The 17,883-nt window shown below is 47.1% G+C and overlaps 1 protein-coding gene across 2 annotated transcripts in view; it reads left to right on the top strand.

The window, feature by feature from the left end:
• LOC144829387 (uncharacterized) overlaps positions 1-17,883 on the top strand; it is an 815,409-nt gene that overhangs the window by 275,304 nt on the left and 522,222 nt on the right. For both annotated transcript variants that reach the window (XM_078688502.1, XM_078688493.1), the window contains exon 6: positions 4,260-4,345. In XM_078688502.1, the coding sequence (XP_078544628.1) occupies positions 4,260-4,345 (86 nt within the window). The remainder of the gene's footprint in view (positions 1-4,259; positions 4,346-17,883) is intronic.

Genomic DNA, 17,883 nt, shown 5'->3' with positions numbered 1-17,883 from the left:
CACTTGGCCCCTCTCACGTGCTGCCTCTGATGGAGCTGTTCTGTGCAATGGACTGTTGATGCACTTAGCCCCTCTCACGTGCTGCCTCTGATGTACCTGCTCTGTTGGCCACACTGCCCTGTTGCTGTTCTGATACTGCATTCTGCCCTCTCATGTGCTGCCAGTGATGTGACTGTTCTGTGCAATGGACTGTTGATGCACTTGGCCCCTCTCACGTGCTGCCTCTGATGTACCTGCTCTGTACTCTACAATGCCCTGTTGATGCTCTGATACTGCATACTGCCCTCTCGTTACCTGCCTATGATGTACCTGCTCTGTACTCTACAATGCCCTGTTGATGCTCTGATACTGCATACTGCCCTCTCGTTACCTGCCTATGATGTACCTGCTCTGTACTCTACAATGCCCTGTTGATGCTCTGATACTGCATACTGGCCTCTCGTTACCTGCCTATGATGTACCTGCTCTGTAATGCACAATGCCCTGTTGATGCTCTGATACTGCATACTGCCCTCTCGTTACCTGCCTCTGATGTACCTGCTCTGTAATGCACAATGCCCTGTTGATGCTCTGATACTGCATACTGCCCTCTCGTTACCTGCTATGTTGTACCTGCTCTGGTGCCCACTTTGCCCATGTTCACGCATACACTGTGATTTGACCCCTATTATTTGACAATAAAGGTAGTCTATCAAGTCTCGTGGTCTGTCGTTGTCATTCCTGCTTGCGTCCTGCTAATGTGTATTCGTATATGCTTCTCATCAGTGGTTTCGGTAACATGACACTCCCCCTCCCTACGTCACGTCCCTTGCTGATATTCCCCTCCAGACAGCCAATGGTTTGTACCTTACCTGCGTCGTCGTCCATAGTAGGCCATGACTAGGACGTGGTGGATCGCGAAGAGCATCGGGAAAGCGTGTAGCGCCGGGTCCATGGTGGTGGTCAGCTTGCGGTGGGTATCTCGGCTGTGTCACCTATGTTCGCTGTGGGGATTCCGCCGTGTTAAGACAGGTTGTTTTTCCGCAGCGGTTTTATGTGTGTTTTCCGCCATCTTGATTTGGGGGACGGTCTTCGACGTCAGTGCGTACGGCGGAGCGTTTGGATGTGTTCCGTCCGCCGCGTGGTCATGTGTAGTTGGCCGGCGGAGCGTGTTTTTCCGTCGCGGACGGAAATTTGACACGTTTTCCTATCCTGATATGGCGGACGGAGTATCCGCGGCAGGCGGACACGGAAAAGGCTTTTTCCGCCTACTCCAGGGCCGCGGTGGCTCTTCCGTCCGCCATCCTGATCGACCCCTTAGTCTCCTTGCCATAGCTGGGTTCTCATTTTTAATGTGATATTTGATGTGGAGGACAAACCTAGCATATCCTCTCACTCCCTCCTTCTTTTGTTAACTGATCAATCCTTTTCAGCCAAAAGAATATTGTATGCTTTAATTGAGTCCTCCCAAAAGAGAACATTAATGTTTCTGGGTACATCCCCATCCAATTGCACTTGTATTTTGTATAAATGATGTGGGATGCTTACCCCATTATCCGGTGTTTCCACTGTGATATAGTCCCTCAGTGCTACTCCCACCAGACAACCCATCAGGCTCTGGTGAACTATTGTAACTACTGCCATGTTGTCCAGCATGGTCAGAGCCCAGCAGCCGGTCAGTGACCTTAAGTTCAGCTGCCTTCTTCTTTTTACATTGAGGCTAGGAAAGTTAAGGTTTATCTTCCCGTATAATGATTTCACCACCTTGGACAAATGGATACTGTATATAATATAGCACAGGTATTGCACTGAGTGACTAGACAAAAAAATACCCACAGTGACACTAAGGGCAAAGATGCTTCAGAAAGGAGTTACTCCAACAGGAAATAATGTTGCTCCTACTAAAGCAAGCAATAGAAAGAGTCCCCAGGAAAAAACTCCGTAAAGGGGACTACTCTGGTTACTTTCTCGTTCCAAAGCTGGACCTATCCTTTAGGCCAATATTAAACTTCGAACTGCGATATAGTCAGAACTGAAATGTTGAAGTAGGTTTCAAATGGCTCTAGAATTAACCAGCTGACTCTAGACAACCGGTCATGAACAAACACTGAGGGGCATATAAAAGGTAAAATACCCATAGATCTTACTTGGGATTTGTGTGGGCAGATAGGGGTAATGTCTTGGGAATAGTGCAGGACCTCCACTGACAATGCAAAAAGCATCTCCATAGTTCCTTGAGCAAGGGAGTGTTTCTTTGATCTCAATTTTGCCATCAGGTAGGCGGTCTGTAGGGCTGCCGGGGTCTCTTGCCACCTGGATGGTCAAGGTTCTCAAAGGCATCTTCCACACAAATCTTCAATCGGTTAGTTTTCATGCATGTTTCAGTGCATACTAGATCCAAGTCACGCAAGGTAAGCACAGCAACAAGTTCTATTATTCGGGGATTGGTCCAAGCCTGAGGGAGGGCAGCTTAAATGAGTCTCTTTCCTGGCACTGTACATATCCAACACTGATCTGAAGGATTGCCTCGATGTACAGATAAATTATTAGCTCAAGCAGGGGGTCAGCAGTAGTTATCCAAATTTGGTGGCGGAGACCGGAAACATGAGCTGAACAATATTTCAAGTTCTTGTTTGAATGAAGGAGGAGGTTTACATCATTTCTTTGTCTGTTTTCACTGGCTTATAAGTTTGAACTCCCCAATATGGGAATGCATTACGACTCCTGACAGCGCCATCTAGTAGCCCACCATTGCTAGGCCGCAGCCAGAAACTCAGGAAAGTGAGTCCCTGTAGAAGAGAACTTACATGAGGCAAAGAAAAGGAATGCCACCCTGAACCCACCCAACAAATGAAAGCGAGTTTCATGGAGGTTATCCTGAATAGAAGGACGGGCCTCCTAGTTAAGGCCAGCATGGAGACCATCATTGTGTGCAAACAAGCTCATCTTGCCCAAATGGACACCTTCCATTAAGCATCACAGCAGAGCACTTTGACAGAGCACACTACCTGCATGTCCCACACATGAGGATAGATGAGCAACCCCAGCTACAGTGAACTGGATGGACCAGTAAGCAACCTGTCCTCAAACGGTAAAAATGCCTGCACCCTTATCTATAATCGCTGCCAGCAATGAACGTCACCTATGCAATCTCACATACAGAATTTTAATCACAAAGATAATGCAACTTTATAAAAAATTGAGCATGTTGCATTGTATCCTCCTTCCAGTGAGGAGGTGCTCATTGATAATGATCCCGCACGCTAGAACCTTGTGGTGTATCACAGAGTGCACATCTATCCAATCGCTTAATGCATGAAGTCCTTCTTGAGTGAATTTGCCAATGTGGTTTTAGTGTTCAAATATTTTTTTTTTATATACTGTAAATCAGATGTGCCATACAATTTTGGTTAATGTCCAAATGCATTTCAGTAGACCTACAGAGAGCCAATAGATTAATTTAATTTAAAAAACACAGTTTTTAGGAATGTGTGGGCCTTTTGCCTGGGGAAGGCTGAAGACAGTATCTCAAGTCGACATAACTGTTTTTTGTTTTGATACTTCAAAGACCTTTCATGGGTTCAGAGTATTTGCCATTAATGAAGAGTGGTCATCACATTTTATTCTTCATTCTACAAGACATTTGGAGTTATTTTGCAATGAGATTAAACTTTCTCCCTTTTGAACACTGAAAAAGCTTGTACAAATTTTGTACTGTTATTCCAAATTGACTTTTTAGTGGAGAATATGAATCCCTTGCACAATCCTAGAAACGTAAGGTGAATAGCGCTTGCTAAAGTGGAATACAAAAGAACTTTGGTCCTGGAGCACCAATGGTAACACCTAAGCAAGGATACTTCCCTGTAACCACTGAACACCCGTGAGCCTCAGAAAATGGTTTCATTAGTCACACAAAGTAACTTTTCTTCTCGTAGTAACTGTACTCTCTATTATCTAAGGTACCATATGCTGCTCTGTGCACAGTGAATCTAGATTAGATTAATTTCGCCATTGGATGCACCCGTTAACATTGATTTTGAATTCACGGTTGGTATCAAATAATGGAGAATAATAGAGATCCAGACCCTAAATGTGTGGTATTTAATAAAGACATTCCCTAATTCTGCTGCACGTGGCTTTTTTTTTTGTTCCAAAATATTTTGAGCATTCACCCTTGGCTAGCATTACATGGCAGGATTATTGATAGCATGGAATAATCAACACCTGTTTACTAATTTAAAAAGTGACCTGCTGCTTTGCTTCTCAAATTTCTTTGCTAGCTCTGAAAGAATGGAACAAACCTCAAATGGTATGATTGGTCGAACGTCTCCATCCAGGAATGTTAAAAACAGCCCAAAGAAACCTGGTAAGTTTTTGCTTAATGTATAAGGTGGTATTGCATGCAAGAATTTGCTTATGGCTGGATTCAACAATATCCTGTGAATAAAAGCCTACACTTAAGCCTCTTCGATGTGTCAGACAGCCCCCTGCCATCCGACGTCAGTGGGCGTGTGCAGAGGACGGCCGGGGGCCGTGCGAACTGCATACGCGTCAATTTTTTCGGCGAAGAGGTCTAGAAGTACTGTGATCCTTGATACATGCCATATCAAAATATTTTGTGATAGATATTTTGAAATTTCACAATGACTACTGATGTTTTTCTGTGCACTGGTTTTTTTTAACACTTTTATTAATTGTACAAATAGTACAACATAAGAAGGACGACTGTCCATATCAATAGTAGATGTGTATTACAAAGGCAGTAGCAAAGAACACAAAAGCATTGTCCATAGTAAATATATCGACACATTTCCAAAAGAAATAAAGTTAGACATCTGATCAATACATAATGACAATAAAATAGGAGAAACACAAATTGCATATCGTGAACATCTGAGAAAGGAAACAGTCCGAGCATAAACAAGATTGCCCTGTATATTGTCGCAGCAGTCCTAATACTGACATTATAATAAATAAGAAGAGAAACCCCCCCCCCCCCGTTCGCTGGTTCATAAATACTGAGAGATAATCCAATCTCCTGTGGGACGACCTCTGGTATGTTAAGATTGTGGTACATAGTGGTGCATAAAGACATACATTGTCAACTGTGGTGGGCAAAAAGTTCCATATACTTGCATTACAATGAATAAATAACTGACATTTACCAACTAGATATAATCAAGTCATTCAGGGGGATGCATGAGTGGTGGAGTGAGTCCAAACTAGTGGTGTCGCTGGGGGTGTAAAGGAATCCATAGCTTTGAAAATTTCCAACATGTGATCGTGTTAGACCTGGCACCATTGGTGTGGGTCTCCCTTCCAATTTTACTGTTGCCTCATGTATTTTTGCTGGTGTTCGATGCTTTGGGCACTGTGCCACTGCTGTCCAGTGCCACAGTGCAAGTGCCCCCTATTGTAAATTGATATATTAATCAGTGGTTCCATGTTTGGCTATTTGGTTTACTTGTCAGACCCTAGTCTAGTGCACTGAGTGTGCCCAGGGCGTGTAAATCCAAATGCTGATGGTGGGCTTGCAGCACTGGTTGTGCCACCCACAGAAGCAGCCTTATAAAATGTGTCTAAGGTCTGCCATTACAGACCCTGCATGCAGTCTGGTACTGTCATGCTGACTGGGCAAGTGCACCCACTTGCCAGTCCCTAAACCTTCCCTTTTCTTCATATCAGTTATCCCTATGGTAGACCCACGGGCAGGGCGCATTGTAAGTATAAGGTAGGACAAGCCCTGATGTGTGTGGCATGTCCTAATAGTGAATTACAGCCATTTTTGTTTTTCACTATTGCAAGGTTACCTGTTCTCCATAGGCCAGAATGGCCTGTTAGGATTATAAAGTGTAATAATTCTAACAGACTCGGAGAACATGGTAGAAATTTGAGTATAGTATGCCTGGACTCAGAATGATAAAATGCATCTTTTAGTGAAGTTGGTTTTAACATTCTTTGTTTGCAAATATCACTTTTAGAGTAGGCATTTGCTTGCCTAACCTTTCAAGTCCTGCCTCTGCTAGGTTGTGTATTCCTTTGTCTGGATTTGTGAGTGACAGAGCTGGGGCATTCCAAGAGAAAGGATGAGTCAGCCCAGTGGTGAATAGAGAGATCTGCATCTAGATGGGAGGGAGGAGTTGCACCTGAACCTTGAATAGGGCTGTGCCTGCCTTCCACAATGCTGGCTCCACCTCCTGGGGAGTGGCTGATGTCTCTGCCCTGCACACTGAAATAAGAGAAGGAGTCCTGTCAACAAAGTGCTCCAGGACTGTACTTGCCTTCCACAATGCTAGCTCCATCTCCTGTGGGGCGTCTGATGTTTCTGCCCTGCATTGTGAAAGGAAAGGGGAAGTCTGGTAAACAGAGTGCTTCAGAACTGGTTTGGACTGGGCTCAGTTCCCTCTCCCCTCAGAGAACAAAGGATTTTGGGGTATAAATATTGGGACCCTGATCCCATGAAATTAGAGCTCTTTGGACTACAAGAAGAAACCTTTACTGAGAAGAGGAACCTGAAGAAACTGAGGAGAGACTATTCCCACACTGAAGGGCTGCTTGGGGGGTTGGCCTGCAGTGGTGCCTTACTGCCAAAGAAAGGAGAAAAGGAACTTTGTGTACTTTGCTTTCAACTTGTGAAGGATCTCCAAGGGCTTGGAAAAGAGCTTGCCTCCTGCTGAAGTCTCAGGGAAAACAGGGACAACAGACTCACCCCCCAGCTCCCCAGAGTTCTTGTGGAAGTGCCTGCTCCTGCTGCTTTGGGGGATTCTGAGGAACTGCGTGTTGCAAGTAGCTGGAAGCGCAACGCAATGAGATCGAAGCGTGTTGCCGTCGCTGCTGCTGCCGTCGCACTTCTGAACAAGGGTGTCGCCGCTGGAGTTGTCGCACTGCACCGCATCGAGAGAAGCGTGCCGCAATGAAGAGGAAGCGTGTCGCCGTCGCTGCTGCCTGCCGTCGCACTTCTGAGCAAGGGTGTCGCCACTGGAGCTGTTGCATTGCACCGCATCGAGAAAAGCGCCTCGCATCCCCGAGAAGCGCGCCGCCGTCGGAGCGGCTGCTGTTGCATTTCTGAAGAAGGATGTCGCCGCTGTAGTTGTCTCATTGCGTGGAAGCTTCACGCATCGTGGGAGAAGAATGTCACAGTTGGAGCTGTTGCCGTCGCACTTCTGAACAATGGTGTCGTCGCTGCAGTCTATGCATCGAACCGAGAACTTCTCACATCCCCGGAGAAGCGTGCCGCATCTGGAAGATCTTCACGTCTTTATTTCTTTGCAACTGAACTTTGCCGCATTTCCCTCGCTGCAACATTGCTTGTCATGGAAACGCAACGCAACGCATCGTAAGGTACATTGACGCATAGTGTCGCATCTTAAGAACTTAACTAAGCTAAAACTACCATCTTAAAGTAACAGTATAGTGTATTTTTGTCGTTTATGGTCTTGTGGTAAAACTATATCAAGTATACTTATTATTGGATATAAAACCTTGTGTGGTGTCCATCTATAGTGTTGTCACTGAGTTACTATATGTGGTCACAAATGCTTTACACACTACCTCTGAGATAAAACTGTCTGCTCGTGCCAAGCTACCAAGGGGGTGAGCAGGGGTTATTTTAGGAGTGTAATCCCCTTATCCTGACTAGAGGTAAGGGTCCCTATTTGTCACAAGTACCTACCTGTGCCACCTAGAGACCCTCAAATCTAACAGATCCCATTCCAAAGAGATGGGAGTCTTACGCAGGCCCTGGAATTCCTCCTGTCGGATTATAGCACTTTCAGCCATGCCTCATCGAATCAATTCTGTGTGCCGGTATAGTGGCGTAGGAGGAGAGGCAGACTTCCACCTTTCTGTGCACTATTAGCGTCATCTAGGTGGGGATCAAAAAAGTTTATAGCATTTCATCTAGTATAGCATAACTTCAAAGAAAGCATAAAGGTCTGCGAGTCATGAGGCGTAGCGTGACTCCTTCCTCCGTGAACAATGCACTTGGGCATCGATGCCATCTTAAATTGTTTTCTTCTGCTATCTGGTTCTGATGTATACCGACAGATCTGAGATTCAACGTGTCACGTTTTTCAGGCCGACATAGTGGAAAATCGACACCCAGCATCAGAGGACCAGTTAGCAATGGATAGCTTGTAGCCGAAGGTCGACTCACAGCAACGTAGTCCCTAAAGACATTGGCCTATGTGACATCTTAATCAAGCTTTGAGCCACAGAATATGGCTCCTCAGTTTGTGATTGAATGGACTCTCTACCAGAACAGCTTACAGTGCCATGCAAAGTATCCATGGTCAGACTCTCATGAGGTTTGTAACTTCTGCTTCTTTGAGGACCACGACTATGCCATGTCTGGGTATGGATGCTTAGTGGACAAATGCGTCCACTGTAGGTGCCTGTCTTCGACCTCCACTCCTGGTCATGGGTTCAAATCCCAGCAGGTCCACTCAACCTTTCATCCTTCTGAGGTTGATAAAATGGGTACCATTTGAGTTGTATAATAATAAACATCTGTTGTTCAGCACCAAGATTCCACAGGTGAACGTGTGTTTTACAAATACACGTTCTGTTATGAATCCTGCCTCACCTTGCACTCGAAGAAGACCATGCGGTACCAAAGGGAGAGGCGCCTTCGGCACCCAGGGAGGGGAGGACGCTGGCTAGAAGCAATTTAGCTTGGGTAGACATTGCTGATCCAGTCCAAAATTTTCTGGATTACATTTTTTAAAATGGCGGATGTGTTGCAGTGATTATGTAATATTTCAGGAACCATCAGACCTATATACTTCCTTTTGGTGTCACGACATAGGTTTTGGGGGTCGAGTAGTCTTATGAAGACTGAAAATGACTCCTCAGAGCAACCCTAACGCCATTTACCAAAATGGCTCGTTTAATAGAGGAAGAAGAAACATATATAACAAGCATTTGAAATGCTATAGGTCTTGCATTTACTAGAGTTTGAGCTATTGGCATTGTAAATGACAATGCCTTTTATTTACTTGTGGATTTTTAAAACCTAAATAACAAGACTGTCCTCGTTGTCTGTCTGACAGTGCCTCACAATGTTGAGTGTCTCACAGTCTGGCTCTGTGGGTAGGAGGGTGTCTTGCACTGTAGGCCTCTGTGGTTAGGATAGTGTCTTGTAGTCTGGCTCTGTGGGCAAGAGGGTGTGTTGTAGTCTGGCTCTGTCTGTCGGAGGGTGTCTTGCACTGTAGCCCTCTGTGGGTAGGAGGGTGTCTTGCACAGTAGGCCTCTGTGGGTGGGAGGGTGTCTTGCACAGTAGGCCTCTGTGGGTAGGAGGGTGTCCTGTAGTCGGCCTCTGTGGGTAGGAGGGTGTCTTGCACTGTAGGCCTCTGTGTAGGAGGGTGTCTTGCACTGTGGGCCTCTGTGAGTAGGAGGGTGTCTTGCACTGTAGGCCTCTGTGAGTAGGAGGGTGTCTTGTAGTCTGCCTCTGTGGGTATGAGGGTATCTTGCATTGTAGGCCTCTGTGAGTAGGAGGGTGTCTTGCATTGTAGGCCTCTGTGAGTAGGAGGGTGTCTTGTAGTCTGGCTCTGTGGCTAAGGGGTGTCTTGCACTGTAGGCCTCTGTGGGTGGGAGGGTGTATTACACTGTAGGCCTCTGTGGGTAAGATAGTGTCTTGTAGTCTGCCTCTGTGGGTAGGAGGGTGTCTTGCACTGTAGGCATCTGTGGGTAGGATAGAGTCTTGTAGTCTGCCTCTGTGGGTAGGAGGGTGTCCTGTAGTCTGCCTCTGTGGGTAGGAGGGTGTCTTGCACTGTGGGCCTCTGTGAGTAGGAGGGTGTCTTGTAGTCTGCCTCTGTGGGTATGAGGGTGTCTTGCATTGTAGGCCTCTGTGGGTAGGAGGGTGTCTTGTAGTCTGCCTCTGTGGGTAGGAGGGTGTCTTGTAGTCTGCCTCTGTGGGTAGGAGGGTGTCTTGCATTGTAGGCCTCTGTGGGCAGGAAGGTGTCTTGCACTGTAGGCCTCTTGAGTAGGAGGGTGTCTTGCATTGTAGGCATCTGTGGGTGTCTTGCATTGTAGGCCTCTGTGGGTAGGATGGTGTCTTCTACTCTGCCTATGTCGGTAGGAGGGTGTCCTGTAGTCTGCCTCTGTGAGTATGAGGGTGTCTTGCATTGTAGTCCTCTGTGAGTAGGAGGGCGTCTTGTATTCTGCCTCTGTGGGTATGAGGGTGTTTTGCATTGTAGGCCTCTGTGGGTAGGAAGGTGTCTTGCACTGTAGGCCTCTGTGGGTAGGAAGGTGTCTTGCACTGTAGGCCTCTGTGGATAGGAAAGTGTCTTGTAGTCTGGCTCTGTGGGTATGAGGGTGTCTTGCATTGTAGGCCTTTGTGAGTAGGAGGGTGTCTTGCATTGTAGGCCTTCATGAGTAGGAGGGTGTCTTGTAGTCTGCCTCTGTGGGTAGGAGGGTGTGTTGCACAGTAGGCCTCTGTGGGTTGGAAGGTGTCTTGCACTGTAGGCCTCTGTGGGTAGGAGGGTGTCTTGTAGTCTGGCTCTCTGGGTAGGGGGTGTCTTGCACTGTAGGCCTCTGTGGGTGGGAGGGTGTCTTGCACTGTAGGCATCTGTGGGTAGGAGGGTGTCCTGTAGTCTGCCTCTGTGGGTAGGAGGGTGTCTTCCACTGTAGGCCTCTGTGGGTATAAGGGTGTCTTGCGTTGTAGTCCTCTGTGAGTAGGAAGGTGTCTTGTAGTCTGCCTCTGGGTATGAGGTTGTCTTGCATTGTAGGCCTCCGTGAGCAGGAGGGTGTCTTGTATTCTGCCTCTGTGGGTAGGAGGGTGTCTTGCATTTTAGGCCTCTTGAGCAGGAGGGTGTCTTGTATTCTGCCTCTGTGGGTAGGAAGGTGTCTTGCACTGTAGGCCTCTTGAGTAGGAGGGTGTCTTGTAGTCTGCCTCTGTGGGTATGAGGGTGTCTTGCATTGTAGGCCTCTGTGAGTAGGAGGGTGTCTTGCAGTGTAGGCCTCTGTGAGTAGGAGGGTGTCTTGTAGTCTGCCTCTGTGGGTAGTAGGGTGTCTTGTAATCTGCCTCTGTGGGTAGGAGGGTGTCTTGCACTGTAGGCCTCTGTGGGTAGGAGGGTGTCTTGCACTGTAGGCCTCTGTGAGTAGGAGGGTGTCTTGTAGTCGGCCTCTGTGGGTATGAGGGTGTCTTGCATTGTAGGCCTCTGTGAGTAGGAGGGTGTATTGTAGTCGGCCTCTGTGGGTATGAGGGTGTCTTGCATTGTAGGCCTCTGTGGGCAGGAAGGTGTCTTGCACTGTAGGCCTCTTGAGTAGGAGGGTGTCTTGCACTGTAGGCCTCCTGAGTAGGAGGGTGCCTTGTAGTCTGCCTCTGTGGGTATGAGGGTGTCATGCATTGTAGGCCTCTGTGAGTAGGAGGGTGTCTTGCATTGATGGCCTCTGTGAGTAGGAGGGTGTCTTGTAGTCTGCCTCTGTGGGTAGGAGGGTGTCTTGTAGTCTGCCTCTGTGAGTAGGAGGGTGTCTTCCACTGTAGGCCTCTTGAGTAGGAGGGTGTCTTGCACTGTAGGCCTCCTGAGTAGGAGGGTGTCTTGTAGTCTGCCTCTGTGGGTATGAGGGTGTCTTGCATTGTAGGCCTCTGTGAGTAGGAGGGTGTCTTGCATTGTTGGCCTCTGTGAGTAGGAGGGTGTCTTGTAGTCTGCCTCTGTGGGTAGGAGGGTGTCTTGCACTGTGGGCCTCTGTGAGTAGGAGGGTGTCTTCCACTGTAGGCCTCTGTGAGTAGGAGGGTGTCTTGTAGTCTGCCTCTGTGGGTAGGAGGGTGTCTTGCACTGTGGGCCTCTGTGAGTAGGAGGGTGTCTTCCACTGTAGGCCTCTGTGAGTAGGAGAGTGTCTTGTAGTCTGCCTCTGTGGGTAGGAGGGTGTCTTGCATTGTAGGCCTCTGTGGGTAGGAGGTTGTCTTGTAGTCTGCCTCTGTGGGTAGGAGGGTGTCTTGTAATCTGCCTCTGTGGGTAGGAGGGTGTCTTGCATTGTAGGCCTCTGTGAGTGTCTTGCATTGTAGGCCTCTGTGAGTAGGAGGGTGTCTTGTAGTCTGGCTCTGTGGGTCGGAGGGTATCTTGCATTGTAGGCCTCCAGGCCTCTGTGAGTATGAGGGTGTCTTGCACTGTAGGCCTCTGTGGGTAGGAGGGTGTCTTGTAGTCTGCCTTTGTGAGTAGAAGCGCCTCACAATGTGCCTCTGCCTCACCGAGGATGCCTTTCAATGTAGACCTCTGTGTTTGTAGGGTGACTCACAATATGTCTCTCTTCCCATCTCTGCTTTCTGCAGCTGTCTCGCAGACTAAGCCTCGGTGTGCAAGAAGGTGTCTTGCAGTGTGTTTCTTTGGTGAGAATATCTCCGGTCTGTTTCACAGTCTGTCTCTAAATGTCAGAGGGGGCCTCATATTCTAGACCTCTGTGTGTGTGGCAGGGTGTCACTGTAAACAGTGCCCTCACAGTCTGTCTAGGTCCGTTTGCGCCTGTCTGTTGGTGTCTCGCTTTGTTGAGTGTCATACAGCCTACCTCGCCACCTGTCGATGGATGGTGGCGAGGGATGGTGACTTGCAGTCTGTCTCTGTGATGAGTGTCTCACAGTCTCTCTGCCTCTCTATGGTAGGAGTGTCTCACTGTCTCGGAGGGAGCCTTTCATTCTAGGTTTCTGTGTCTTATTTTAGTGAGGCTCACTGTGACAATCTGATGAGAATGTCTCACAGTCCTTCTCGGCTTTCTGAAGCTATCTCGCTGACAAAGCATGTGGGAGTGTGCGTCTGTCCGCCCCTCAGGCCATCTCTATGTTGAGTCTGTCTCTAAATCTGTTTGACAGTCCGCATCTACCGGTTGGAGAGGTGGGGGAGTCTCGGTAGGATGGAGCCTAGCAGTCTATCTCTGTGGTGAGAGGGTCTCACAGTTAGGTTTGCTGACACAGCGACAGTCGGTCTCTGTGGCGAGAGTGTCTCGCGGTCTGTCTGACATTGTGTGACAGTCTGTAACGGTTCCTGTGGGGAAAGCGTCTGACAGTTTTCCTGACAGGCTGTTCCTGGAAGGGTTGCACCTGCTGAGACCTGTGTGGATGGAAGCGGCGAGGTGGAGTGTACTCACAGCACGCACAACGCGTAGGCCCCGCTTATGGACTCACTGACGCGCACCAGGAAGCTGCCGTCCTTGCCGGACTTGGACAGGTGGTCTTCGGCCTTCGAGCGGGTGATGTTTCCGTGGCACCAGGTATTGGTCATGGCTGCAAGATCCACTGAAACCTGGATTGCGCTCTCGGCGCTGTCTTTGCAGCTGTGTGATCCTCTGCGACCGCCTCAGCTGTGGCCCTGCAGTCAGGCCAGCAGTGTACTTCCTTCTCCTCTCCAACGAACCCAGAGACTGCCCGGCACTCTCCCCGTGAGACAGTCTCGCACCGCCCTGAGACAGCCTCAGCTCTCTAGATCTCCTCCATACGAAGCAGCAGCCCCCATCTCCCCTTCTCTGCGGAGCGCCCCCTTCCACCGACTCTCTTTAATTTCCGCCTCGCTCGGTTTCCTGTTTGAACTCTGCAGAATCAACAAGACGTAACCGAAACCTGTTGTGGGGCGGGACTTCCGTCTTCTGAAGCCCGCGCCCACGGAGTGGCTGGCCCAGAGAGGAGCAGTGGTGACGCGGAGCTCCCATGCCCGAGGGAGAGCCCCGTGGAGGCTGCTGAGTCTGGATGGCGCCGATGCAGTGAGTGGGGTTAGTTGTGGGGGGGTTGCGGGGGGTCTCTGTGTGTGTGTGCGCTCATGTGTGGGGGCGGCGGTGGCGGTGGCGGGGGGAGGTGTGGTGTGTGTCTCTGTATGCGGCGGGGGGGTGGTGTGTGTCTCTGTATGTGTGCGCTCGTGTAGGTGCGCGCGTGTGTGTGTGTGTGTGTGTGTGTGTGTGCGCACAAAAGCAGGGGGAGGTGTGTCTGTGTGTATTGGAGGCTAAAGGAGACAGGAGATGGTGAATGCGCGCGCGACCTGATCCGATTACGGCAGGCTGTGCGTGCCCATCTCTTGTCTCCTCTTGCCTCGTTGTAAGCTGAGCTGACGACTATAGGTCTCGCGGCGAACGCGCTTTCAGCAGAGCGGGACCTAAAAATGGAACAAAGAATGTTTATTAATCTTTTACTGTACACACCCAAAAAAAATTAGGATTTGAATATGAAAAAAGTTTCACTCCTGTATTAGACACATTTTCATAGTTCACTTTATTTGTTTGGCAATCGCGTGTGATAAATTTGCAGAATGTTGAACATTTGAGAAGAGCACATCGGCAGGAACATCTTTTTCTAGCACAGGATTTGCAAGTACCTATATGTGTAAGTTCTGTGGGAAGAAGCTTTAAGAATGTTGTGGGTTTTAGCACCACATAAATATTTTCCCAACCAAATTCACAAGGCTCTTTCTCTACATATGCATGATCCAAAACATTTACAAATCTTCTGATCAAGCGGAACACTCTTTTATTGTGTCCATCCACGCACAGAATATGACGTCGGTGGAAGGTTAGCGGGACTGATCTTTTGAACTTACTGTACCGAAGATTGTCAAATGTGTGACAGTCGGAACTCATTTTCCAAATACGCACAAGGAATTTTTCTATGTCTTTTAAAGTCACATTCTTTTGATAAAGCAAATACTTTTAGAAACTTCACAGGTTCAGCAGTTAAAGCTCTAAGCTTTGTTCCAATTTTGAGCGTAGTGTCATCACCCATAAGAATATGCCCCCTGATAAGAACACTGGGCAGCTGAGTCACATTTTGTGTTCAGACTCTGAATGAAGCAGGATTAAGTGTCTTTTTGTTGCATGTTCCATAACATATCCATAACTCTAACAATACTTAACTTAGGAACATTGCAACAAATCGAAGTAGCACAAGAATATCTGTGTCATTTGACAGTACAATGACCTGATTGGAAGCATTTCCAACAGCCCACTCAACATGTGGCACAACACGAAGGTCGGCTTCCTCCAATGTGCTGTTTAAGGTCTTGAACAATATGGCCCATGCATTGTGAATATATCTCTACCGGCACAAACTCCTCATTAACAATCACTCCACTTGCAAAAATTGGAAATTCAGATTGACTTAAGCATCAGCAATGTTTTGGTGAGTTTACATCTCCAAGTTCATCTTGTTCGATGTCAATGACCAGAATGTATCAAGATGCACAGGTATAGGTGTCACATTTTTGATGCAGCAAAGTCCATTGTTCCACTTGTAGACATTCATCTGATTCTCTCACATTCATTGACCGATAGTTCAAGATAACTGTCAAAGACAATGTGCAATTCTTATAAGGTGCACACTGACTTCGATATCTGTAGAAAGTCTGTACGACCTCTCAGACATTTTGCATGGCTTAAATCATGACCATTCGCAATTGTGGCAAATAGCCCATAACAGCAGTTTTCAATGAGGACACCTTTTCGAATTGAAGTTCTTTCAGGAGAAAGGTTTTTTTTTTTAACTCTTGTACAAGTTGGTGCCTTACTGGTTTGGTTGCAGCATCAAATAATATGTATGTTGAACGAAGATCCGGCGACAAAATGTCCTTGATAAATTCACCCTTTACTTTTGCTACATCCTTCTCTGTATATACTTGCAAAAGTTTTTTTGTAACCAGTTTTGTAGTGGCTGGTTGGATGAAACTCTTACTATGGCAATTAAAGCATGGAAGTTTACCTTAGGGAATATGTCAAACTGCTTTTTCTCTTTCAATACAAACCTCTCCTGCTTCAGTACTGCATATAGTTTCCATCCATGTTCGAGGACCTCTAGTAGACATTTCTTTAAATCGTTATCCACATGTTGTTTGCCCACAAAGTTGTCTAGTCGCAGATTTCCTTGCTGCTGCATGAAATGAAGAAGGCTGTCAACATGTTTAATAAAATGTTCCCCTCTCATTCCCACAAGTTCGTGGTGAAGAACAGTTTCATGATGGTCCATTAATTATGAATTTGTCATCTCTCTAAAACAATGCAAATAGAAAATACTTCATAGTAAACTAGCTACCATTGAGCAACAAATTCACTTTTACATGTCTGACCAACAATTCCCTTGGAGTTTCTCTGTGATCTCTGGATTGTATGTTCCAATTTCATATCTGGAGCCACTATATTGAACTGTTCCTCTATCTTTCACCACAGAAGTATGGTTTTTCCCCCTCTAGCTTCTTCACTCTTGCAATCCGATTCGAGAAACAATTCAGTGACTCCACAGTCTTCATGTGCAGCTCCCATTCACCTTTCTGATCAGCATGTACCAAGTTTTTCAGTAGATCTATCATGTGTAAAACCTTTCTCCAGTACTTGAAAAGTTCAAATTTTAATTCTCATTGTGTGACAAACTATATGAACTTGGTTTTCGGAGTTTGAACTGAGTGTTTTGAACATTGCCTGGCTTTGCGTTATATCTTTTAAAAGAAGTGTACCCTGTGCCTTGTCCGCTTCTGAGATAAGATGCACAAAAACGAATTTCTAACTTTTGTTCCAGAAAGCATTCCAATGCAATGTTTCTGTAGCCTCGAAATTGATGAGCATATCTTGTAACAAACTAACATATTGAGTTCTGCTCAATACTGACTGGACTGCTTTTCTTCCAAAGATTTCAGCTTCAAAAAGTGCATGGTCTATGCCACATCCACTGAGAACTTCCTGCACACCGCAACACAATTTCTGTCATGTGGAAAATGCCCATCATTGGATAAAGATCATCAAATTGTACTAGATTGCTCATAAAAATGTCAGCTACAATACGGAAAACACCTTCATTGCAGAGAATTGGCAGGATCGGCTTGTTTTCAAGCTGGGCACACACATTTTTGAAATGTTTTAGAGCTGTGGATACTGTTGCGTAGTTTGTGTCTGGAGATGGTTTTACAGGTGAAAACTCAACCTTCTTCAGTGGGACAATATTCTGGTAGATCGGAGCAAGAATTCAAGCCCAGGGAGGAACTGGCTTTTCTTTCTCCTCTAGTCCGCACCGAATGAGCCATTTGATAAATTCAGTTAAATCAGCTTTGCGGACTGCAGTATCAGGTAGAAGAGCCATGTCCTCAGCCACTTTGAAAAATGTTCATAGACTGGGACATGTTCATGGCTTGTAGTGATTTTGGCAAAAGCGACAGTTGATGGACAGAATGCAGAACAATGTCATACATTCACCCCAGTACAGAGCTCTGGGCCTAAATCCATCGTTTTTGGCTCACCATGCCATTCCAGTTTGAACCCAGCCATATGCAAATCAGTCTTGATCCTGTGCCCCATGGGAACAGTCCAGCCCGAACTGCCAAGCCAGGTCCTCCCTGGACTGGAAACAAGCATCCTAGGACCTGTTGCGGGCTTTCAGCCCTCATCAACCAGGAATACATGGCTTGGCAGTTCGGGCTGGACTGTTCCCATGAGGCACAGGGTCAAGACTGATTTGCATATGGCCATGTCTGAAATGGGGTGGCGTGGTGAGCAAAATAACAATGGATTAAACCCAGATCTGTGACTGGGGGTGAATGTTTTGCCAATGTGCAACATTCCGTCCATCATCTTGTGTGTTTTGCTGTTCGCCCTATGTGGAAAGGGTATGCCCAGACGTGGATCCCATGCTCACTACGCCACTGGAGTCAAGCTATCCTGACTGATGACGGCTAATAGCCAGAAACCAGTCCTAGGATGCTTGATTCCGGTCCAGGGAAGACGTGGCTTGGCAGTTCGGGCTGGACTGTTCCCATGAGGCACAGGGTCAAGACTGATTTGCAAATGGCCATGTCTGAACTGGGGTGGTGTGGTGAGCAAAATAACGATGGATTAAACCCAGATCTGTGACTGGGGGTGAATGTTTTGCCAATGTGCAACAATCCGTCCATCTTGTGTGTTTTGTTGTAGTGATTTTGCACATGTTGGAAAGGCAGTTGGTTATAAGTT

This window comes from Lissotriton helveticus, chromosome 1_1 (assembly GCF_964261635.1).
Source record: "Lissotriton helveticus chromosome 1_1, aLisHel1.1, whole genome shotgun sequence".
Taxonomy (NCBI): domain Eukaryota; kingdom Metazoa; phylum Chordata; class Amphibia; order Caudata; family Salamandridae; genus Lissotriton; species Lissotriton helveticus.
This window is presented reverse-complemented; position numbering and strand designations above follow the sequence as displayed.